At 41.6% G+C, this 25,911-nt stretch overlaps 1 protein-coding gene across 1 annotated transcript in view; it reads right to left on the bottom strand.

Moving 5' to 3' along the window:
* Positions 1–6,505: 6,505 nt before the first annotated feature.
* The window catches only part of LOC124622641 (myotubularin-related protein 6), a 442,887-nt gene continuing 423,481 nt past the window's right edge, over positions 6,506–25,911 (bottom strand). The window contains exon 13 of the mRNA XM_047148418.1: positions 6,506–7,836. Within this exon, the coding sequence (XP_047004374.1) occupies positions 7,687–7,836 (150 nt within the window). The 3' untranslated portion in view covers positions 6,506–7,686. The remainder of the gene's footprint in view (positions 7,837–25,911) is intronic.

Raw genomic sequence — 25,911 nt, 5'->3', positions numbered from 1 at the left:
TAATTCTGTAATAGGCTGTCAGTGACACACACAGATAATTGTTGAATTTGTGGCTGTCAGAGACAGCAAAGGACTTGGAAGAGTAGTTTAATGGAATGGACAGTGTCCTGAAATGAGAATGTAAGATAAACATCAACAATAGCAAAACAAGAGTAATAGAGTGTAGTCAAATTATAACAGGCCAAAACAAGGGTAATGGAATGTGGACGAATTACATTAATGCTGAGGGAATGAGACACTGAAAGTGAGTTTTGCTATTTGGTAGTAAGTTAACTAATGATGGCCAAAGCAGAGGGGATATCACATGTAGAGTGGCAAAGGCACAAAAAAGCATTTCTGAAAATACTTGTCTGGAGTGTAGCCTTGTATGGAAGGGAACATGGATGATAAGCAGCCCAGACAAGATGAAAATATAATCTTTTAAAATGTGGTGCTATAGACGAATGCTGAGGATCAAATGGGTAGATAGTTTAACTAAGTGAGGAGGTACTGAGTAAAATTGGGAAGAGAAGAAATCCATGGCACAACTTGTCTAAAAAAACAGAGTGGTTGATAGAACACATTCTGAGACATTAAGCCATTATCAATTTACAATCAGAAGGAAGTATGGAGGGTAAAAACTGTGGTGGGGCACACTGTTCTCTCTCTCTCTCTCTCTCTCTCTCTCTCTCTCTCTCTCTCTCTCTCTCCCCCCCCCCCCCCTTTCCTCTTGTAATTAAGAGGCAAATGGGTTTAGAATTTTCACACAAAGAACACCTCTGTTGAAATCCACTGCCTTACATAATTTATGTAGTTGCTGGTTTCGACATAGCTCTCATGCCACCCCCCCAAAAATATTTTTCCTCACATGCTTGGGCTTAGTTGTCATGTTATACAGGCCAACTGAATGGAGAATCTAAAAGGTAAGAGTATTCTCTCAAATGGCTACTTTAACGTTCAATGAAGACAAGCCTCTGATACATTCTTCTTTGTGCACAGCATACAAATTTGCTCTCTAATTTTCTTGTTTCGTTTTCATACATAGTCTATAAAAGCAGTTAAAGTTTCAAAGTGAAGTGCCTGCCATGATCCTCAAATTAGTATCACCTCAAATACTGAATCACTAACAAGGTGATTTATAAAACAACTATAGCTGAATTCTCAATTTAAGCTTTGTTACTACACAAACAGACTAGTTGCTCATATTCACTTGTCTCATCTCCACAATCATTCATTAAAAAAAATCAATTTCATAAATCTGAGTAATAATTCAGGGGTCAAAAGAAACATGACAAAAAAAAAAAAAAAAAAAAAAAAAATACAATTTTAAATAATCTAGTACAAATAACATAACACAAAATCATACTACTGAAGACACAAACAGTTTATAAAGGATAAAAAGCCTCTCGATAATTTTGCCTGTACAACAATATCTATCAGATATAGATCAAATCATACATAATATTCTACTCACTTATATCTGTGCATCTGAAAATCTACTCGACATGTTTCTAAAGGTATACAGCCTATGGACACCTGAGAAATTCTGAAACTTGGGATTACACTAAAAGCAATGTATTGAGAAATATTACTTTTTGCGGAATATTTCCTCATAAAGATTTTATTTTTAGATGATGACTTATATCTAAAAGCCTTGTTATCTGACATGTGATCCAAAAAGTCACATGTCTGATGTAATTTATACTTTGTTAAAGGAAAAAATATATATAGAATACTTCCATAATATATCTGTTACAACAATATCACCTCAACCGCTTAAGTTTTAATATATATTTGAAATAGCTTTTAATAAAGAACTGTCCACTGACAATACCTGACATTTTTATTCTGAGATACAACTGCATACATCATCCTCAATTTAGTCACACATAGACAGACAAGGGTAAGAAATGCCTACAAAAAGGCATTAAATATGTCGCTTAAGTACAGTAAAATCACATGGACTCGAACTGACACACATTTATACTATCAAACAACTATCACATCCACATCACTATTTAAATAAATTTTTTCAACACGTTCCATCCTTAGAATCCCCACTGCAAGCACTCAGAGTTAAAGTTGATTTATGAAGTCTAACATATAATCAGCACAGAAGATCTTCATCTCTCAAGGAGAAAAAAGTTTACAATGGTCGACAACAACACCACACACATTAAATACGCACTGAATAGGAATTCCTCTCCCTGCCCAGTTTCTCTGTTTTGTGCCATCTTATATAACCTGCCACAGTAACTACTGTGCAAAAAGAAAACAATACTAAAACTACTCATTTTGAGTGTACAGCTCCGTCATCATCTGAAGACATACTACTTGTAAATAGCAGGAATCATTGCATTATATTATCTTTGAGAACACTTTGGAGGAAAGGACGAATGAATTCATACTTTTATACCAGACACACACACACACACACACACACACACACACACACACACACACACACACACACACTCACAAATTACCAATTCTGTAAACATAACTGTCAGCTTTGCATTTGTCTTATGGCTTTATTGCATGATAAACATTAACACATTACACAATATTGCATTTGTGATAATACCTTTCATTTCACACATTCACTGTCATATTTTATATTTTGTACTGTTTGAAACTTTCGTAGCACTATAACTGCTTGAAAAGTTCTTGGGCATTGCACTGGATGTCATCAGGAGAATTTCATAATTTCTTAAAGAGGGAGCTGCTTATCACCCTCAAGGGCAACTGTGCAGAACTGTAATGGCTCACCACTACAGCTCCAAGCAGTAGCCATCACAGATAACATGCAGCTGCCTCATTAAAGTACCGTGCAGTTTCTGTGACAGCACCCAATGCAATGCCCAAGGACCTTTCATGCAATTTTGTATTTTGTTTGAAATGAGTATGGCATACATGGAAATGTTTACAGAAAAGCATACTTCACTGAGTATTTTTTTCCCCCCAAATTTGTCAACTTTGATGAGCTTCAGAATACTACATTCAATTTTTGTGAAAAACCTCCTGTGCTCAGTTTAAAGGTAAAGAAGAACAAAACATTTCAGATAAATGAAACTGTATAGTTGCAAAACTCCTCTTTGTGAAGTGTGTCTCGTAAGCTCTCCTGGCATTCAGAGAGTTGTGCATGCAAACTGTGAAATCTTTTATCATGATGGAGTATGGAATACAGGGAAACAAAATAATTGTTTATATTCTAACAGGATATAAAATTAGGCTCCGCAATTGCAGAAGTGAACACAGAAGTGCTGGGGATACTAAAGTAAATGTCTGCACTGCATATCACATGCAAAACTGCTCAGAACTAGTGTTTGTAGAAGTAGCAGTACAAATACTGCCCCAGGTAAAAAAATTTTTGTGATGGCATATACCACTCAACCAAGCGTTCATTTAGAATCTGTATTATTTAGCAGTGTTACTGAGAATTCACACACACATACAATAGCAAGCGACTTTAATATAAATAAAATGACAGAAAAATTTTGTAGAGGAAACTTACATGACACCTTGCACATTTTTATTCTTCAAACACAACAATAGATCATGTAATCAGTATCATACCTGAGAACTGACAGTATATACAAGTCGTAAATACTATAATTGCTGATCACTATGGCCAGACAATTCAAGTACTTGGCGAATGGAGATATGATGACACAACTAAGACAGACCTATACATAAAATCTAAACTTTTTGGAAGTAATACTGAAAATAGAAAACTGGGAGGGCACTTATGGAGAAAAATCTGTAAGGAACCTAGGAAACATTTTGTGAAAATTTGAAATAATATAAAAATCTAAGTTGAGTAAAGATATGTGGAGAGGAGGGCGGGTTGCATATAGAAGTTCAGTGAAGACTGGATCACATAAAAAATTATTCACAATACGGAAGTATTTATATAGATACCCAGGAGAGTAAATTAAAAACAAAAGATGCAGTCTACAGAGAGACGATAAAAGCACCAACACCCCCCCCCCCCTCTCTCTCTCTCTCTCTTAACTAATTTGTCATGTTATCCCGGAATATTTATTACAGCTAACCACTGTCCAGCACAGTGTAAATTTACTATTACGAGCGCATGGCACGTCTCATCCTTTATTTATATATAGTTGCTTTTGTATTAAGTGAGCAAATGTTATATCACACTTCTTTGTTTGAAAGAAAACTTCATTGTAATCTAAAAGTGACCACTACCAAATGCGTTAATGCTGCATTGGGGTACAAGAGTGTTACTTTGATTTCCCTGTGCTTATTGCACGTTACAACATTGTCAGTGGACTGGTTTGATAAATTTGGTCATAGCCCTGCGTAGATTGCTGCCAGCAAGCAATTGCTTTGCAAACTGTAACTCACAAATACCAAAATTACTTGTCAAACAGAATTTGTGACACTACTAACAAAAGTTCTTCGTTCTTTATAGCCATCACCTTGTTGTAATCGTTCAGATAAATCACAGCATTTTGCACTTGACACTGTTGAAATGACTAGCTTCGAACAACTAACACAAAAGCAACAAAAAGTTACCAGTAAATAGAACAGGACAATTCTTTGAGCTGTGCACAGCAGCAAGTTCACAAAGACACAGTCAAGCTTCCATGAGCATTCAAAGATCACATCTTCCGAAAAACACCCAACAAAGCATGCTTCCTCACAAATACTTCTGCACGTGTCATCCCCTTTCCATTAAAAATATAAAATTCAAATATTAATGAAGCCAGCCACTTTCATGATTTTAGTAAGGTTACACACACTGATACTCACCATGAAATGGAACCACAAGAAGAGCTATAATGAGAGGTCACTCGTTACAAAAAGGAAAGCAGATCTCTAAGGTGCAAAGTGGAACCAACAGTTATACTGTATGGCTACTAGGTTTTACAAGAAAATGATATTTGTTAAACTACAAGGTTGGCAGTTGGGGATTTTGTGTAATAAGGTATATAAAAAACAATGAGTAGATCACAGTTCCCTAGCACACACATCCATACAAAACTTCTGTTTAACAATGCAGTTGGTAAAGTCTTCCACATTACATAAGCTGAAACGTTTTCAGTTATCCTACACACTTGATCCTTAATGCTTTCTTGGGTTTGTAGCCAAGTTGTCACTTTCTCTTTACACAACATTTCCACAACTTCCCTATTCATTTTTGTCAGGTGTTACAAGCACATTATGTTGCTCAACTGCTGATGAAGACAACTGGGAAAGTGTTAAGAGTAGAAAACAGCTTGGATTCAAACCCAAAATTCAGGCACATGCTAATGCAATTTGATAACACAAAGCAGAAAGTGTTTATTATTGTCAGTGACACCTGCCACTTGGGAATTATTTGTGTTCAAGAAGCCAAAATAAACATACTATTAACTGCAAGAGAACAAACTGTATCTTTAACAACTACAGCAACTTAATGCAAGTCATTTTAGTAGCTCTAAAAGACAACACACAGCGTTGTTGGTGTCTTATTTATGTCATTTCACTTTGCAATTTATAGTGGCTTTTCATTAGGGAAAAAGTTGTGTTGACCATAGGACTCAAAAACCTGCCATGTGTGAGAAGCAAATACTGTCATATCTGTATTTACTTCCACTTTGTTGTTGCAAAGCAGATGAACATGTTTATCACTTCTTCTGTACTTATATAATTAAATTTAACAAATGATAAATTAGCTTTCCATGTGAATGTAAGTGCAGTTTCCTTGATTCTTAAGTTACAAATAAATTTTCCATCTTTCAGTGATATTTGTTACAAAAATAACAAAATTATGAGTGTATCTGCCAAGGAATATGAATGAAACATCCTAATTGCTATACAGACTCATTTTCATGCACTGACATCAATTTGTAAACTTCTTTAACACTGTTTCATTTAGCTTTATTCTATTTTGTACGGAAAATGTATAAGTGATGGCTTTGTCCAACATTTTTCCATTTTTTTCTTTTTTAAAACAGAAAAAAATCTGGACATGGAAACTAATAAATGGAAATATTTAATATTTAGACTTCCGAGAGTAATGAAACTTCACCTGCCTATCACCACCACCACAATGTTCCACATTTCATTTATCTTTTTCTTCTTCCTATATTATCAGCTGCCACTTCATTATATGTTTTCCTTATATTGGGTATTTGCAAGAAAAAATTCAATCAATTTTAACTGGAAAACCTGAGTAGCTTTTGTACCTCATCTGCACAGCTTTCTTAGAAGTATGATTCAAATTGTTTTTATTTGAGTGCTTTACATAAACATAGATATGACTAGCAAGAGATGAAAGCCCATTTCTTTGTTAAGTATTACAGGTAACAACACGGTGGTTAACATGTTACTTTCTGCTTTTCCACAATACACAGATCATACTATAGACTGTATTAGCTGCATTTCTATAGGGACATAATTAAATGTATATGCTACTTTTTTTAAAAGTGATCCACTAACTATATTTATTTTCACATTATTACCAGACAACAAAACTAAGATCAATAAATATATTTGTGAACACTATATATGGCTGATTCAGTCATTTCATTCTGAAGTCCAATGTAAACTTCTACAAATTTTGAATAAAATGGCAAGTAAAATTCATTCATCATGTATCTTTAGAGCTCGTAATTAAAAGAAACAGTAATAAGTATCACAGCAAGGACATGATGGCAGATTAATCTAACCCAGTGTTTTAAAAATTCATAAAAAATAAAATGCAATATGAAGTTAGAAACCAGAATTGCTTTTTCTCCAACAGAGTTTCAGACACTCAGAAATTATTACAAAATCTTGCTGTCAATACTCCACTTCATAATAGCACGAAATGTTTAAACACAACCCTAGTAATTCACTTATAAAGACTGGAAAAAACAGTCAGTCAAAAAAAGAAACTGTGCATCACAGGATGGCTAGAATAGCAATCCATTCATTGGAATATCAGTCACTGACACTAGAAGCATTCCATAGTTCCGCTCATCAAACAAACACTGGAGAGGCTGATGGTTTTCCTTCCTAAAGATAATATTATACACTATACAAATAATTCATTTTGATATATTCCACATGATTAATTGGTTTTCCTACCATATTTTCCTCTTTTTCAATCTGTACATCTGTAATCTAAAAGCAATAATCAATTATTACACTTTATTTGCAAGGCAACATGGTGTGATTAACATAAACAAAGCGTAACGTCTGATCAATGCTGAAATGTTTTTTTGAGAGCATCTATAAAAAGAATAAGCAGACAGCTATAAATTATGTAAACTCAGGACTTTGGAACAGTTAAAGGTTCTCTCATTAACAAACCTGCACAAGTCTTTTGTATCCATTTATAAATCATCATAACTTTACCTTTATAGTTGCAACATGAACTAAACAGACCTGATCACAATCTGCAACATTAATGTCATACTGGGAATCATATAATTGTAGTCTCAATCTTCATTACACTGTTAACACAGGCAGAAGTATCAGGTTTGCCTGAGCTAATCTTTGCTCATTCAAAGAATAGCAGAGTCATATCACTATCCACGAAATGATGAAGAGCAAATCCGATTTGCAGTTCACACACTAGAAGAGGCTGGCCGAGTGCTGAGCACTGAGAATTGCTGCCAGCAAGGAAGCAGGGACTGGCAGTCCCAGGCATGGAGCATAAGCAGCATCGTCAGGTGGACTGTGGTCACATGGTGCCCTCGTCACAGGGTCACCGCATCATGGTGACTCTACAGATGAGGAACGACGCAGCAGACGGTAACAAGGCTTGCAAACAGGTACAGCACGTTGTGACATATGTCCAGGAAGTGACGTGTGTTTATCTATGCAGCGTGTGCAGTAAACATCGCCACATCTCCAACAATGGTACTGAAAAAAACAAAATGTTAGTGACATTGGAGCCTCCAGGGTGAAACACACACACACACACACACACACACACACACACAAACAGAGAGAGAGAGAGAGAGAGAGAGATATTACTTTATAAACATGGGATACAGTGCATTTTCTCATTGCTCTCTCTATATTGTCTAGAAACACTTATACCTGTATATGCTTTCACTCTGGTTTCAGTTGTCATGAGTGGCTGAAAAAGGTGCATGTCAAGATTTCATAAAACTTTTAATATAATTTTGGGTTTTAGTCAAATAAAAGTGAAATTTCTGTTAACTTTTTAATTTTCTTTGGGAATTTGTTCCTCTGTCTTTCACTTCCAAGCATCCTATCCTAGAATACATCCAGCGTGTGTGTGTGTGTGTGTGTGTGTGTGTGTGTGTGTGTGTGGAGGGGGGGGGAGTCAAATATGACTGTCATGTTAACAATTTTGCCTTTTATTTCTTTTCATTGCTGCCGTTTTGTTAACATATAATACTGGAAATTCATTTACAATAATGACAGACAAACTAGGCTCAAAGGAATTAGCTATAATATTTTCTTACTTAAAGACTGTTAATTAGTATGCTAGAGGAAACATTTGACACAATCTGTTGCTTCTTCATTATACTTGTCAGCTGATCTCAAACCAATTTTTATGTAGCAGTTAATGAGTGTACCAATTACTGCTTAACAAGAACATTTATATTTTACAATACATTGTGTTTCCTGCAGCACTAGCAGGCAACTGGAAACAAAAAAATCCATCTTCTCAAATAACCTATAAAAATGCTTAATACAATAGGTTTCAATCTGCTAAACTTTAAATTAATTTTAGAATTTATGTAGACTTTCAATACTGTCTCTCACGTTTATGGGGAAATAGTTTATCAAATAACCCCACTTTGTACTCACAGAGGGGTGCAGAACCAATGTTTGGTTTGTGGGGTGCTCAACTGGGTGGTCACTAGTACAGCAGAACCAATTCGGACATTCATTTTGTAGGGTGTATAATGAAGAACTGACAATTTTAACTGTGAGTAAAGCACCAGAATCAATCAATTTACATGTAAATGTAAAAATTCTGAGACCACCAAAGAGTTTCCTGCAAGAGTTACATTTATCCACTCTACTCAATATTCTTCTTGTTTCTATTCACATGATACATTATGTGCTTAAACAAAATTTTGGCTTTAATAGTTTACAATTTTTGATCAGAAACTGCTTCCTCCATATTATTTTGACCACAGCAAATTGCCACTTACAGCCACCCATGCAGTAGAGATAAAAGTAAATATGCATTCTCAGTACGTTTCAGTACAGTATGCTGTGCCTCCAGTCAAAAGCAGAACAATGCTGTTTAAATACATGGTTTAGTCTGTCAATATCCTCTGACGGGTCATTCAAAGCTGAGATTGTGCACCAAGTGTCACTTCATGGCAAGAAGAGCTCTCACCGTAGGAAATTGCCCGCCAAATTCGTGCACACCAGAGCACTGCCATTCGAATCAATTGCCATATTTAGACACAAAGTATGATATGCCCTAGACCTAGATCAGCAGTTCCCAACCTGAGGGCAATTGCCCCCGAGGAGTAAAATGTAATTTTCTGAGAGATGAAAACAAATAAGTTGAAATGTGATTCAGTAACTAAACTAAATTACTTTTAAGTGCCTGTTACTATTTTCACTATTTCATAACATTTTGATACTGAATAAGTTAACAATAACTACAGGGCTATTACAAATGTTTGAAGCGATTTCATAAATTCACTGTAGCTCCATTCATTGACATATGGTCACGACACACTACAGATACGTAGAAAAACTCAAAGTTTTGTTCGGCTGAAGCCGCACTTCAGGTTTCTGCCGCCAGAGCACTCGAGAGCGCAGTGAGAGAAAATGGCGACAGGAGCCGAGAAAGCGTACGTCGTGCTTGAAATGCACTCACATCAGTCAGTCATAACAGTGCAACGACACTTCAGGACGAATTTCAACAAAGATCCACCAACTGCCAACTCCATTCGGCGATGGTATGCGCAGTTTAAAGCTTCTGGATGCCTCTGTAAGGGGAAATCAACGGGTCGGCCTGCAGTGAGCGAAGAAACAGTTGAACGCGTGCGGCCAAGTTTCACGCGTAGCCCGCGGAAGTCGACGAATAAAGCAAGCAGGGAGCTAAACGTACCAAAGCCGACGGTTTGGAAAATCTTACGGAAAAGGTTAAAGCAGAAGCCTTACCGTTTACAATTGCTACAAGCCCTGACACCCGATGACAAAGTCAAACAAACGCTTTGAATTTTCGGCGCGGTTGCAACAGCTCATGGAAGAGGATGCGTTCAGTGAGAAACTTGTTTTCAGTGATGAAGCAACATTTTTTCTTAATGGTGAAGTGAACAGACACAATGTGCGAATCTGAGTGGTAGAGAATCCTCGCACATTCATGCAGCAAATTCGCAATTCACCAAAAGTTAACGGCCCCTTTTTCTTCTGCAAAAAAGGCGTTACAGGACACGTGTATCTGGACATGCTGGAAAATTGGCTCATGCCACAACTGGAGACCGACAGCGCCGACTTCATCTTTGAACAGGATGGTGCTCCACCGCACTTCCATCATGATGTTCGGCATTTCTTAAACAGGAGATTGGAAAACCGATGGATCGGTCGTGGTGGAGATCATGATCAGCAATTCATGTCATGGCCTCCACACTCTCCCGACTTAACCCCATGCGATTTCTTTCTGTGGGGTTATGTGAAAGATTCTGTGTTTAAACCTCCTCTACCAAGAAACGTGCCAGAACTGCGAGCTCGCATCAACGATGCTTTCGAACTCATTGATGGGGACATGCTGCGCCGAGTGTGGGAGGAACTTGATTATCGGCTTGATGTCTGCCGAATCACTAAAGGGGCACATATCGAACATTTGTGAATGCCTAAAAAAACTTTTTGAGTTTTTGTGTGTGTGTGCAAAGCATTGTGAAAATATCTCAAATAATAAAGTTATTGTAGAGCTGTGAAACCGCTTCAATCATTTGTAATAACCCTGTACGTTTTTTCCAAATACTAGTATTAACATATGAAACACTGTGGAGGAGGTTACAGCTTGTCAAACAAGCACACCTACTTTGTAATTTGTATCACGCTTCAATGACAGTAACACTGTGACACATACATCACAATGCTTAAGTATCTCCTAAAAATGCCTTCTTCAAGTTCTAGGAAGTTCGTGCAATTGCCCAGAAAGTGATTCATTATTTTCTTTGCAACATTAAATGAACTAATTGACAGCATGACAAAACTGTTACTATGTACACATACTTTAAATGTGGTTGATTTTAAATGGTAGTGAAGGGTGTGAGTAAAGCAAGTGTCGCTAGGGAGAGAAGTAGGTCACAGAAAGTATTTTTTGTAACAAGTGTATACCCTCCATGTGGGTAGTTAGCTTTCTTTTCTGAGAAGGACTTGTAGGTAGCAGTTGTGATACACTGAGAATTAGAATTAGTAGTAGTAGTAGTAGTAGTAGTAGTAGCAGCAGCTTTATTCATTCGTAGATCTCTTTTTACAAGGATATAGGACATGTCAAATTGTATAAAAAAAAGATTGTTAGAAGTATGCAGTATCAAGTGTCCCACTGACTCATTACTTCAAGGTTTAATAAAACACTTACAAAAAATAAATTATTATCTTTTGTCATTTTAAAAATGAAAGTGTTTGAAGAAAATTCTTTTTCATTCTATGGTTTAGTTAGGCGATAATTACGATGATGGGGGAGGGGGGGGGGGGGGGGGGGGGAAGGAGGAGAAAGGTTGGTAACCACTGACCTACTAGGTAGTATGATATCCTCTCCAGACAATCAATTTGGCACGTAGGCATCCATTACAAACTACAGTAAGCCACCTGAGCCCCATGGTGCACACAGAAGGTGGAAAAGGTAACATCTGTAATATCTAAATCAATAGCATTGGTTTCTCTTCACTGAGGAGTACAGGATTTAACTTAGTATTAAGAAAACAGTCTTAATCACGTTTTTTATTTATTTAGTGCCAACCGGTTCAGCCCATTGCAGGAGGCATCTTCAGGGCGAACACATTGTGAAATTACAATATATATCTTAGACAAAACTAATGACAACCATCTTATAAGAGCGGATTACATAAATATAATGTTTTACCCACTGGTCGACTGCTGGTGGCATCACATCTACCCAGGTGTGGCAAGAAACTGTAAAAAATTTACCTTATGCCTGGGTTTCGATAGCAAGCTATGATCACGTGAGCGTAGGCAACGCCTCCAGTGGTGACCAATGGTAGACGTTTTTTTTACAATAAATCACACCATGATGCTGAATGCCTCTTCTGTAGTGCCTGCCACTGTGGATCTCTGTGATGTTTTTGTGGCTACTGAATGAACCTGACACGAAACATGCTGCTCTTTTCCAGATCTTCTCTATTTTTGCTGTCAGCCCTATCTGGTATGGATCCCCTACTGATGAACAATACTCAAGTATTGGACAAAAGCGAAATTTGTAAGCCATTTCCTTCGTTGATGGACTACATTTCCTGTGGATTCTTCCAATGAATCTTAGTTGCCAGACTGCCTTCCTTGTGATCAATTTTATGTGACCATACATTTCAAATCACTCCCCATACATACTCCTAGGTATTTTATGGAAGTAACTGCTCCCAGTGATTGTTCTGTAATTATGTAATCATACAATAAAGGGTCTTTCTGTCTCTGTATTTGCAATGCATTTGTTTATGTTGGGGGTCAACTGCCTCTCCCTGCACCAGTCTACCAAGTGTCGACCCTCTACAGGTCTTGTTGCATTTCACTACAATTTTCCACCATCTTGACTTCTCTGTACACAATAGCATCATCCATGAATAGCCTCACGGAACTTGCGATGTTATATACTAGGTTATCTAGGTTATGTAGCACTCCAGTGGGGCATGCCCCAAGTTACTTTTACATCTGACGACTTCTCTCCATTCAGAATGACATGATGTGTTCTGTTTGCTAAAAACTCTTCAATTCAATTACGTAATTGACCTGTTATTCCATATGCTTGTATTTTATTCATTAGGCGACAGTGTAGAACTGTACAAAATGCATCCTGGAGGTCAAGTAATGAAGCATCTACCTAGGCACCTATATCTACTGCTTTCAAGGTTTCATGGGCGAACGAACAGAGTTAACTGGGTTTCACAAGATTGGTGCTTTTGGAACTCGTGTTGGTTCCTACAGGAGATTTTCAGTCCCCAAAAATGTCATGATATGCAAGCATATTCTACAACTGACTGATGTCAGAGACGGGCCTAGTTTTGTGCACCTTTTCCACAATGCTTCTTGAAAACAGGAACAACCTGCACTTATTTCCAATTGCCAGGAACACTTCACTCCTCCAAAGACCTATTGCATATTGCTGGTAGACAAGAGCATGGTCACTTACAGTGTGGCACACGCAATGTGTTACCAATTGTTTCTTTCACAGTTTACGACGCACATTAGATATCCCGCTGGGATCTCTACAGCAGTACCAGCAGAGCTTGGAAAAACAAATGAGTTACAAAATGACATGCAATTCATGATACTGCCACTAGGAGACTAGTAAGCAGCAATGGCTGACAATGGAAGACTGACGACACAGCAACAATCAGCAATTGTGTTACTTTTTCAAGAAACGAAAAGCCTTGTTGTGACTCACAGGCGTTTTCGACAACTTTTTAACACAATGGGTCCCTTGCAAGAAGACCATCCACAGGTTGTACCATAAATTTGTACCGGAAGGAACAGTATTGGAAGCGAAGTGGCTCAACCTAGGCCTGTTTGTTCGCCGGAGAGTATTGAAGTGGTACGAGTTGCTGAACAGAGAAGTCCCAGGAAATCAAGTAGAAAGGCAGCAGTGCAACTGGGAATATCCAGACGCTCCATTCAAGGCATTCTTAAAAGTGACCTCCATATGTACCCATACAAGATGACCTGTGCACAGAAGCTCACTGAAGAACACAAGTAGCAGAGACTACTGTTTGTTCAGTGGGCAGAGGATAGGGAAGAAACTCTCAACAATGTTTGGTTTTCAGACAAGGCGCATTTTCATTTAGACAGTATGGTTAACAAACAAAATGTACGCTTTTGGGCCACTGAAAACCCACAAGTGCTTCATGAACGACAACATTATGCTCCGATGATTACAGCATGGGCAGCAATTTCCAATCACTGACTTACTGGACCCTTTTTCTTTGAAGAAACTGTGAACAGCGAGCGTTATTTGAGCATTCTTCGCAATAGCTTCCTTCCACAGCTTCTTGCTACTGCCTTGCCCTTCAAAACGCAGTGGTTCATGCAAGATGGAGCAAGGCCACATACTGCAAACACTGTGTTGGAGTTTTTACACGAGCATTTCGACATGCGGATCATTTCACTCAGGTTTCCAGGTCGCTTGAATGACGGACAAAGTTGGCCCCCCAATAGTCCAGACCTCAACCCATGTGACTTTTTTCTTTGGGGGTACTTAAAGGAAAAAATTTTCCCGAAACGTCCACGTGATTTAATGGAGCTCAGAAGACTTATTCTTCAAGCTTGCAGTGAAATTACGGAAGATATGTGCCATAGGGTAATAACTAACTTCAGAGTTCGTTTGAAGGAAGTTAGGAAACGAAATGGTGGACATATTGAGCATGTGCTGAGTTAGAACAAATCTCCATGGACGGCCCTTCATTGTAGTATATGTTCCTTTCAGATTGTATTGACAATAAAGTTTATATTCAAAAACAAAATGGTAACACATTTCGTGTGCCACCCTGTATTTCAATATCAGCCATTTTGTCATCTGTACGATGGTTTAAAAGAGGCACTACATTGCAACGTGAAACAGTTTTGGGAAAAAGATGTTGAGTATTTCAGGTCTTTTCTGTGTCGTCCTCCAGTCCACTACCATTATGGTCACAGAATGTCTGGACACATGTGTCCGATCCAGTTTGAGATTTAACATACAACCAAAACTTTAGGATTTTCTGTCAAGTCAGCAGACAGAATTTAACTTTTAAATGCTTAACTTTTGAATGCTTTATGCACAGTTCTCCTTACACAGAGTTTGGTTTACTTTAACTCTTTATTTGTCTGTGAGGCTTTGACTATGTTTAAATTAGTGGTGAAACTCTCTTTGCTTTTGTAGTAGTTTTTTAACATGACTGCTGAACCATGTCTTTTCCATCCTTCACAACTTTGTTTGGCACACACATATCTAAAGCATATTGTACAATGCTCTCAAACTTTTCATCAATGACCTTTACTCAAACATATCTACAAGAGAAAAAGTAAAAACCAGACTGTATGCATGTGATCTAGTTATTTGGATTTCAGTACTGAACAACAAAAGGAATCAATTATCAAATAAAGTGAAGTTAGTGATAAGTTGCCTAGAAGAGTGATCACTTGAAAACTTTACGGAAATAAACACTCAGAAAACAAACTACCAAATATTTTCTGTATGTTGCTCTCATCCAAAAGTACATCTAAAAATCTGTGTGTGTGTGTGTGTGTGTGTGTGTGTGTGTGTGGAGGGGGGGGGGGGATACAAAGCACAATTGTGTGTGTGTGTGTGTGGGGGGGGGGGGGGAGATACAAAGCACAATGAACAACCTAAATATTCAGGGGCTTATAAGGATCAAAAATTGTACTGGCAGATTCCACATACTGTAGGGGTATTTACTATAGTAATTGTGGATGTTGTTCAAGGACAGTGCTCAACGACACCTGGAAAACCCACATGGCCATTTTTAACATATGGTACTGAAGAGTTTGTTATAACTACTATCAGAAATATCAGCAGATTAGAAAATGTCCATAACCAAGCACTGAGAATTATAAATGATGGAGTAAAATCAACATCTTTAGTATCTACAAGAATTACATTTGGAGTATAACCTACTGAAATAAGTATTCAAAGGTTAGCATTGCTTCAGTATCAAAAACTGCTTCATTTGTTCAATTATATAACAAGGGTCATTCAATAAATAATGTAACTCATTTCTTTTTTTCTGAAAGCAGGTTGGTTTTATTCAGGATTCCAACACACCATAATATTCCCCACTCTTTTGGTTACAAAACCCTACTTATCAACATAATCTCCATTCAATGTAATGGCCTTATGCCACCTTACTGGGACGGCCAGTACAGCCACTTGATTCCACTCTACTGGTCGATAACAGAGGCAGCATCATGTTCCTTCAATAACCTCCCCAACATACACATACTGCTTCCTATGGAGTGCAACCTTCACTGGGCCACATAGATGCTCTTTATGGTCTGTTGGGCAGCGAAGAACCCAGGGCACACACCTTTGAGCAGCCCGACTGATGGATAACTGTGTCAGCACTACCAACAGAGTTGTCCAGTTGTGCAGCGAATGTGTGTGTGAGATCCGTCGATAGCTCAGAATGAGTGTGTCCACATGTCTCAACATTGTAGGAGTCACAGTTGCGTGTGGCCAGCTGGCACATGGGAGATTGGAAAGGTTTGCACAACCTCGATGCAATAATGACACACACCTCGCTCAATGAGTTACCATGCTTTTCTCCACTCTCTAGAGGAACGGAAGGTTCCAAATGATTGGAAAAGGTAGCCCCAGTCTTCAAGAAGGGTCGTCGAGCAGATGCGCAAAACTATAGACCTATATCTCTGACGTCAATCTGTTGTAGAATTTTAGAACATGTTTTTTGCTCGAGTATCATGTCGTTTTTGGAAACCCAGAATCTACTATGTAGGAATCAACATGGATTCCGGAAACAGCGATCGTGTGAGACCCAACTCGCTTTATTTGTTCATGAGACCCAGAAAATATTAGATACAGGCTCCCAGGTAGATGCTATTTTTCTTGACTTCCAGAAGGCGTTCAATACAGTTCCGCACTGCGCCTGATAAACAAAGTAAGAGCCTACGGAATATCAGTCCAGCTGTGTCGCTGGATTGAAGAGTTTTTAGCAAACAGAACACAGCATGTTGTTATCAATGGAGAGACGTCTACAGACGTTAAAGTAACCTCTGGCATGCCACAGGGGAGTGTTATGGGACCATTGCTTTTCACAATATATATAAATGACCTAGTAGATAGTGTCGGAAGTTCCATGCAGCTTTTCGCGGATGATGCTGTAGTATACAGAGAAGTTGCAGCATTAGAAAATTGTAGCGAAACGCAGGAAGATCTGCAGCGGATAGGCACTTGGTGCAGGGAGTGGCAACTGTCCCTTAACATAGACAAATGTAATGTATTGCGAATACATAGAAAGAAGGATCCTTTATTGTATGATTATATGATAGCGGAACAAACACTGGTAGCAGTTACTTCTGTAAAATATCTGGGAGTATGCGTGCGGAACGATTTGAAGTGGAATGATCATATAAAATTAATTGTTGGTAAGGCGGGTACCAGGTTGAGATTCATTGGGAGAGTGCTTAGAAAATGTAGTCCATCAACAAAGGAGGTGGCTTACAAAACACTTGTTCGACCTATACTTGAGTATTGCTCATCAGTGTGGGATCCGTACCAGATCGGTCTGACGGAGGAGATAGAGAAGATCCAAAGAAGAGCGGCGCGTTTCGTCACAGGGTTATTTGGTAACCGTGATAGCGTTACGGAGATGTTTAATAAACTCAAGTGGCAGACTCTGCAAGAGAGGCACTCTGCATCGCGGTGTAGTTTGCTTGCCAGGTTTCGAGAGGGTGCATTTCTGGATGAGGTATCGAATATATTGCTTCCCCCTACTTATACCTTCCGAGGAGATCACGAATGTAAAATTAGAGAGATTAGAGCGCGCACAGAGGCTTTCAGACAGTCGTTCTTCCCGCAAACCATATGCGACTGGAACAGGAAAGGGAGGTAATGACAGTGGCACGTAAAGTGCCCTCCGCCACACACCGTTGGGTGGCTTGCGGAGAATAAATGTAGATGTAGATGTAGATGTAGAACTGGCTACGGAAAAAAATGTGTTCCATTACTTATTGAATGCCCCATCATGAATGGCTAAAATATAAGCAATAATAGTAGATGGCTGAAACACAAATTATCTTCATCCAAAAAGTAAAAGACATAATATCACAAACTCAACAACCAAAAATTTGATGCTGAAAGATTTATTTTTCCACTACTCTAATTCTGCTTCCCTAAGTATAATATCAAATAGACATCACGGATAATTATATAAAGAAAGCGTAACAGATAAATAAACAACGAGAGCTACAGCATTGGAAACAATAAATCTGAGATCCCCCTGAAGATGAGTGGCTCCACTTCTACACAGATGGGTCATTAATGGAAAAAGAAGGAAATGTTGGCATAGGAACACACACCAAAATTTTCTATCAAACTTTAGGACTGCTTCCACTTAAATTTTGAAGGTGAAGTTGAGGCCATCAGAACTGCAATAAATCACCTAAACAGCTATGTACCCACATTCAACAAAGCAGTTATATTGTGTGATTCCAGAGTAGTAATATTGGACGTTATCAACACACAAGGTCCAAAACTCATTCAGTTTCAAGAAGCAATTAAATGTTTACAACAGATGAACAAGACAACTGCAGTTCAGTGGATACTGTCTCACTGTAGCATAAATGGTAATAAGAAAACAGATTTTCTACCCAAAAACGGCACAAAAATTAAATACACTGGAAAAACTAACATATATTTTGTTGTGAAATGCATTATTAACAGCACATTTCAAGACAAATACAACTGATGCAATAAAATCTCATTTGAGAAAATAATCTGGAAAAGTCTCATGTATGACTCTACTGATGGACCAAAAAGAGATGCAGTAGTCATATTCCATCGACTACTTGGCATGACTGTTTGGCCACCCACCTGCGTAAGAACTCCATCCTCCACTTCCAGAATGTGCTCTGCGTCACAAATTTCCATTTCATCATGAACAAAGAATATTTAATAGGGTTAACCAAATTAAGTGACTTTAATTCAGACTTAACAACACTGTACTGGGAAGCAAGGCAACAACAGACAATAAATCACGTGTGTGAAAATTAAAATAATAAAATTGGTGATATGCAAATATACATACTTTCAAAGAGGATGAGCTTGATTTGCTTACTGTTCTGGTCTTATTTCACAATGTTTTAGTTTCAGTTTATTTCATGGGCCTTAAATGCAGTGCCTCATGAGAACAGGCTTTTAAAATAGCAGTAGGACGTACGCACAATATGCTAGCATTTTCGCTTCGATGTCACAGGAAAAATATATCCTAATTTTTCAGTTTTATTTTAGAGACATCTTAAATTTAAATAAAATTAACTTACCAGTTTTAATTATTTATGTGCCTTGAGCCAATGTTAACAGACTACCCTAAATCAGTATTTACCTATTGGAGGCAAAATGCCTAATAATATCAACAGAAGATTCAACACGTCTACAAAAGCAACTGCCTACACTATGCTTGTTCATCCATTGCTAGAATATTCCTGTGCGATACGGGATCATTACCAGATATGACTGACAGAGGACACTGAGAAAGTCCATCATATTATACTCCACTCTTCTGGCTAAAAAAAACTATTTTTTTACATAATCTCTGTTCAATGCAACACACTTACACCATCTTACTGGGAGGACCTGTAAGCCCGCACAGTACCACACTACTGGTTGACATTGGAGCCAATGGCTTGCTGCATCAATAATGTCCGCATCATCCATACTACTTCCCATGGGGCACTTCACTGGGCCAAACAGATGGAAGACAGAAGGTGCAAGATACGGGACGTAGTGTGGCTGAGGAGTAACAGTCCAAGGAAGTTTAGCGAGCTTCTCTTAGGTGTACAGACTTGTGTGACACCTTGTGTTGCCATGGAGAAGGAGAAGTTCATTTGTATTTTTGTGGCAACAAACAAGCTAAAGTCATGTCTTCCATTACCTGAGGGTTACACAATATACTTCAAAATTGGTGGCTGCATCATGAGGAAGGATGTCAAACAGATTAACCCAATCAGTGTCCAAGAAGATTGTTGCCACGACTTTACTAGCTGAGGGCGCGACTCTGAAATTTTTCTTCGTGGATTACCACTTCCCTTCCAGTTAGAACTGATGAACCAATGTGGCGGGGGGAGGGGGTGGAGAGGGGAAGGGTGGAAGATGGAGGGGAAAGCAAAGGGGAATGAGAGGGGGAAGGGGAGGAGAGGGCAGAGGTGGTGAGAGTGTGAGGGAGGTAAGGGTTGAGGGATGGAGGTAAGGGTTGAGGGATGGAGGTAAGGGTTGAGGGATGGAGGTAAGGGTTGAGGGATGGAGGTAAGGGTTGAGGGTTGAAGGTACGGGATAAGGGTGGGAGGTACAGGATGAGGGAGGGCTTAGGCAAGAGGGGTGGGGGCAGGTTAGAAGCGAGAGGGGGAGAGGGAAGGTGAGAGGGAGAGCTTAGGCAAGAGGGTGGGGGCAGGTGGAGAAGTGAGAGGGGGAGGGCGGAGAGGTGCGAGGGGGCGAGGGCGGAGAGGTGCGAGGAAGAGAGGTGCGAGGCAGAGGTGCGAGGGAGAGGGGTGGGGAGAGCGCGAGAGCGTGGGCGAGGGCGAGCGGAGAGGGGGAGCGGAGAGGGGGAGCGGAGGGGGGCAGCAGAGGGGGGCAGCGGAGGGGGGCAGCGGAGGGGGGCAGCGGAGAGGGGCAGCGGAGAGGGGCAGCGGAGAGGGGCAGCGGAGAGGGGCAGCGGAGAGGGGCAGCGGAGAGGGGCAGCGGAGAGGGGCAGCGGAGAGGGGCAGCGGAGAGGGGCAGCGGAGAGGGGCAGCGGAGAGGGGCAGCGGAGAGGGGCAGCGGAGAGGGGCAGCGGAGAGGGGCAGCGGAGAGGGGCAGCGGAGAGGGGCAGCGGAGAGGGGCAGCGGAGAGGGGCAGCGGAGAGGGGCAGCGGAGAGGGGCAGCGGAGAGGGGCAGCGGAGAGGGGCAGCGGAGAGGGGCAGCGGAGAGGGGCAGCGGAGAGGGGCAGCGGAGAGGGGCAGCGGAGAGGGGCAGCGGAGAGGGGCAGCGGAGAGGGGCAGCGGAGAGGGTCAGCGGAGAGGGGCAGCGGAGAGGGGCAGCGGAGAGGGTCAGCGGAGAGGGTCAGCGGAGAGGGGCAGCGGAGAGGGGCAGCGGAGAGGGGCAGCGGAGAGGGGCAGCGGAGAGGGGCAGCGGAGAGGGGCAGCGGAGAGGGGCAGCGGAGAGGGGCAGCGGAGAGGGGGAGCGGAGAGGGGGAGCGGAGAGGGGGAGCGGAGAGGGGGAGCGGAGAGGGGCAGCGGAGAGGGGCAGCGGAGAGGGGCAGCGGAGAGGGGGAGCGGAGAGGGGGAGCGGAGAGGGGGAGCGGAGAGGGGGAGCGGAGTGGGGGAGCGGAGTGGGGGAGTGGAGTGGGGGAGTGGAGTGGGGGAGTGGAGAGGGTGAGGGGAGAGGGGGAGAGGGGAGGAGATAGGGGGAGGGGAGGGGAGAGGGGAGGGGAGAGGGGGAAGAGGGGAGGGGAGAGGGGGAGGGGGAGGGGAGAAGGGGAAGAGGGGGAAGAGGGGAGGGGAGAGGGGGAAGAGGGGAGGGGAGAGGGGGAGGGGATAAGGGGAAGAGGGGGAGGAGAGAAGGGGTAGAGGGGAAGGGGAGATGGGGAAGAGGGGGAGGGGAGGAGGGGAAGAGGGGGAGGGGAGAAGGGGAAGAGGGGGAGGGGAGAAGGGGAAGAGGGGGAGGGGAGAAGGGGAAGAGGGGGAGGGGGAGGGGAGAAGGGGAAGAGGGGGAGGGGGAGGGGAGAAGGGGAAGAGGGGGAGGGAAGAGGGTGAGGGGAGATGGGAAGGGGAGATGGGAAGGGGAGATGGGGGGGAATTGGGGGGGATGGGGGGAATGGGGAGGGGATATGGGGAGGGGAATTGGGGGGATGGGGGGGGAATGGGGAGGGGAGGTGGGGAGGGGATATGGGGAGCAGAGATGGGGAGCGGATATGGGGAGCAGAGATGGGGAGCGGATATGGGGAGCAGAGATGGGGAGCGGATATGGGGAGCAGAGATGGGGAGCGGATATGGGGAGCAGAGATGGGGAGGGGGAGGCGGGAGGTGGATGGGGTGGGGGCAGGGGGGAGGTGGAGAGGGCAGGTGAGAGGAGGGAGGGATGGACAGAAGGAGTAGAGGACAGAAGGAGTAGAGGGAAGGGAAGGGGAGGGGAGAGGAGGGGAGGGTGGGGGGAGGGGGGAGTGGAGGGGGGAGGGGAGTGTGTCGGGGAGGGTAGGGGAGGGGAGGGTAGAGGAGGGGAGGGTAGAGGAGGGGAGGGTAGAGGAGGGGAGGGTAGAGGAGGGGAGGGTAGAGGAGGGGCAGGTACAGGAGGGGCGGGTACAGGAGGGGCGGGGAGGGGAGAGAAGGGGAGAGAAGGGGAGGTGTGGAGGGGAGGGGAGGAGTGTTGGGGAGGGGAGGGGAGGGGAGGGGAGGGAAAGGAGGGGTGAGACATAGGTGAAGAAAGACATGTGAATGAGAGTATCATCTCAAAGCACTGTGTGACCATTAGATCAGATATGGGAGAAGGGACATCGTGGGAACTGAGGATGGTGAGAAAATGAAGACCATAAAGAATAATGAAATTACGTTATATATACCTCTCTGGGGGACACTGCTCTGTAGAGGCCTCGTCTGTGCTAGCAGAGAGGCTTGTGTGTCCACAAGAAGCTGAGTGCTATGTCAATGATAGCACAGCTACTGGCAGGTTTCCCATGCCAGACAGGCCTCAGGAGTGATGTAATCCATTTAGAGAGGTCGGTAGATGTGTCATTAACAGAGCCTCAGGCATAACTGGTGATCTCCCTCCAAAATTAGCCTTGCACCGTGTGGGATTTCATGGTCTGAACCAAGTTTATGGCCCAGTCCCATGGGCCCAAAATGGAGAACACCGGACAAGAAAAAACAAAAACCAAGGAACATGATGAGACCTCAAACATCCAAACATTGCGTTGGTGGGCAATACACCGGCCCACAAAGGGGAAATTGTCATCGAGAGATTACATCCTTATCTTGGACCTCAGATAAGAGAAAACAAGGCAAAAAATGTCTTCCTAATCAAAAATGGAGGGAACTAAAAGAAAGAGAGAGAGAGAGAGAGAGAGAGAGAGAGACTGAGACTTTCTCAGAGTGCAAGGAGTAAATAGACCACTTCCACTTCTAAGATAGGAAACAAGAGAATACTTCTCTGGATAATCACATTCAGTAAGAGCTGAGGCAAGAAATAGGGAAACAGACCTATAGTACTGTAGTCTCTGTTTTCAGGATGGCAGTTATCCAACAGGGATATCTACTGCTTAGCACGACATTGCAGCAAGTGAAGCTTACTGAGAGAGCTCTCTGAAAAGACTGTGTAGTATGCTAGTCCATTTCACAAATTCAGGTGAGTCTATCTTGAAAAGAGTGCTCTTATCTTTGTCTGTTAGACGACTAGAACAGTGGATGGCTTAATGAGAAAGTGCCCACGATATCTCCGTGGGAGGATGCAAAGCTGAGCTCTTCAAGACCATGAAGGTGTCAGTTTGGGTACCAAAACTTCTTAAGGACACTCCTCAAGATATTCTGTTCGAGAAAATAAGAGCACAGAACCATAAGTTCTCAACAGAGGATTGGAGGGTAATCAACAAAAAGATTACAAAATGGCTCAAATGACACTGAGCACTATGGGACTTAACATCTGAGGTCATCAGTCCGCTAGAACTTAGAACTACTTAAACCTAACTAACCTCAGGACATCACACACATCCATGCTCGAGGCAGGATTCGAACCTGCGACCGTAGCGGTCTCGCGGTTCCAGACTAAAGCGCCTAGAACCGCTCGGCCACACCAGTCGGCAAAAAGGTTACATCAGACAGCCAAACCCTCATGGTAGGAATCACTCAGCATCAGCATCATTTGAAGGCAATGTGGGAACAGGACCCAAGATTGTACTTAGGGTTCTCGCAGGTTGTTGTTGTTGTTGTCTTCAGTCCTGAGACTGGTTTGATGCAGCTCTCCATGCTACTCTATCCTGTGCAAGCTTCTTCATCTCCCAGTACCTACTGCAACCTACAACATTCTGAATCTGCTTAGTGTATTCATCTCTTGGCCTCCCTCTACGATATTTACCCTCCACGCTGCCCTCCAATACTAAATTGGTGATCCCTCGATGTCTCAGAACATGTCCTACATTTCAAAAGCTTCTATTCTCTTCTTGTCTAAACTACTTATCGTCCACGTTTCACTTCCATACATGGCTACACTCCGTACAAATACTTTCAGAAACAACTTCCTGACATTTAAATCTAACTCGATGTTAACCAATTTTTCTTCTTCAGAAAAGCTTTCCTTGCCATTGCCAGTCTACATTTTATATCCTCTCTACTTCGACCATCATCAATTATTTTGCTCCCCACTTAGCAAAACTCATTTACTACTTTAAGTGTCTCACTTCCTAATCTAATTCCCTCAGCATCACCCGACTTAATTCGACTACATTCCATTATCCTCGTTTTGCTTTTGTTGATGTTCATCTTGTACCCTCCTTTCAAGACACTGTCCATTCCGTTCATCCGCTCTTCCAATTACAATGCCATCGGCGAACCTCAAAGTTTTTATTTCTTCTCCATGGATTTTAATACCTACTCCGAACTTTTCTTTTGTTTCCTTCACTGCTTGCTCAATATACAGATTGAATAACATCGGCGATAGGCTACAACCCTGTCTCACTCCCTTCCAAACCACTGCTTCCCTTTCATGCCCCTCGATTCTTATAACTGCCATCTGGTTTCTGTACAAATTGTAAATAGCCTTTTGCTCCCTGTACTTTACCCCTGCCACCTTCAGAATTTTAAGGAGAGTATTCCAATCAACATTGTCAAAAGCTTTCTCTAAGTCTACAAATGCTAGAAACATAGGTTTGCCTTTCCCTAATCTTTCTTCTAAGATAAGTCGTAGGGTCAGTATTGCCTCACGTGTTCCAGCATTTCTTCGGAATCCAAACTGATCTTCCCCGAGGTCCGCTTCTACCAGTTTTTCCATTCGTCTGTAAAGAATTCGCGTTGGTATTTTGCAGCTGTGACTTATTATACTGATAGTTTGGTAATTTTCACATCTGTCAACACCTGCTTTCTTTGGGATTGGAATTATTATATTCTTCTTGAAGTCTGAGGGTATTTCGCCTGTCTCATACATATTGCTCACCAGATGGTAGAGTTTTGTCAGGACTGGCTCTCCTAAGGCTGTCAGTAGTTATAATGCAATGTTGTCTACTGCGGGGGCCTTGTTTCGACTCAGGTCTATCAGTGCTCTGTCAAACTCTTCATGTAGTATCATATCTCCCATTTCATCTTCATCTACGTCCTCTTCCATTTCCATAATATTGTCCTCAAGTACATCGCCCTTGTATAGACCCTCTATATACTCCTTCCACCTTTCTGGTTTCCCTTCTTTGCTTAGAACTGGGTTTCCACCTGAGCTCTTGATATTCTTGCAAGTGGTTCTCCTCTCTCCAAAGGTCTCTTTAATTTTCCTGTTGGCATTATCTATCTTAACCCTAGTGAGATAAGCCTCTACATCCTTAAATTTGTCCTCTAGCCATCCCTGCTTAGCCATTTTGCACTCCTGTCGATATCATTTTTGAGACATTTGTATTCCTTTTTGCCTGCTTCATTTACTGCATATTTATATTTTCTTCTTTCATCAATTAAATTCAATATTTCTTCTGTTACCCAAGGGTTTCTACTAGCACTCATCTTTTTACCTATTTGATCCTCTGCTGCCTTCACTATTTCATCCCTCAAAGCTACCCATTCTTCTTCTACTGTATTTCTTTCCCCCATTCCTATCAATTGTTCCCTTATGCTCTCCCTGAAACTCTGTACAACCTCTGGTTCTTTCAGTTTATCCAGGTCCCATCTCCTTAAATTCCCATGTTTTTGAAGTTTCTTCAGTTTTAATCTACAGTTCATAACCAATAGATTGTGGTCAGAGTCTACATCTGCCCCTGGAAATGTCTATCTCATACCTTTTAGTATCTACAGGATTCTTCCATGTATACAACCTTCTTTCATGATTCTTGAACCAAGTGTTAGCTATGATTAAGTTATGCTCTGTGC

The sequence above is a fragment of the Schistocerca americana genome, chromosome 7, assembly GCF_021461395.2.
Source record: "Schistocerca americana isolate TAMUIC-IGC-003095 chromosome 7, iqSchAmer2.1, whole genome shotgun sequence".
Lineage (NCBI taxonomy): Eukaryota > Metazoa > Arthropoda > Insecta > Orthoptera > Acrididae > Schistocerca > Schistocerca americana.
Note: the sequence above shows the minus strand (reverse complement) of the source record. Positions and strands in the feature narration are given on the sequence as shown.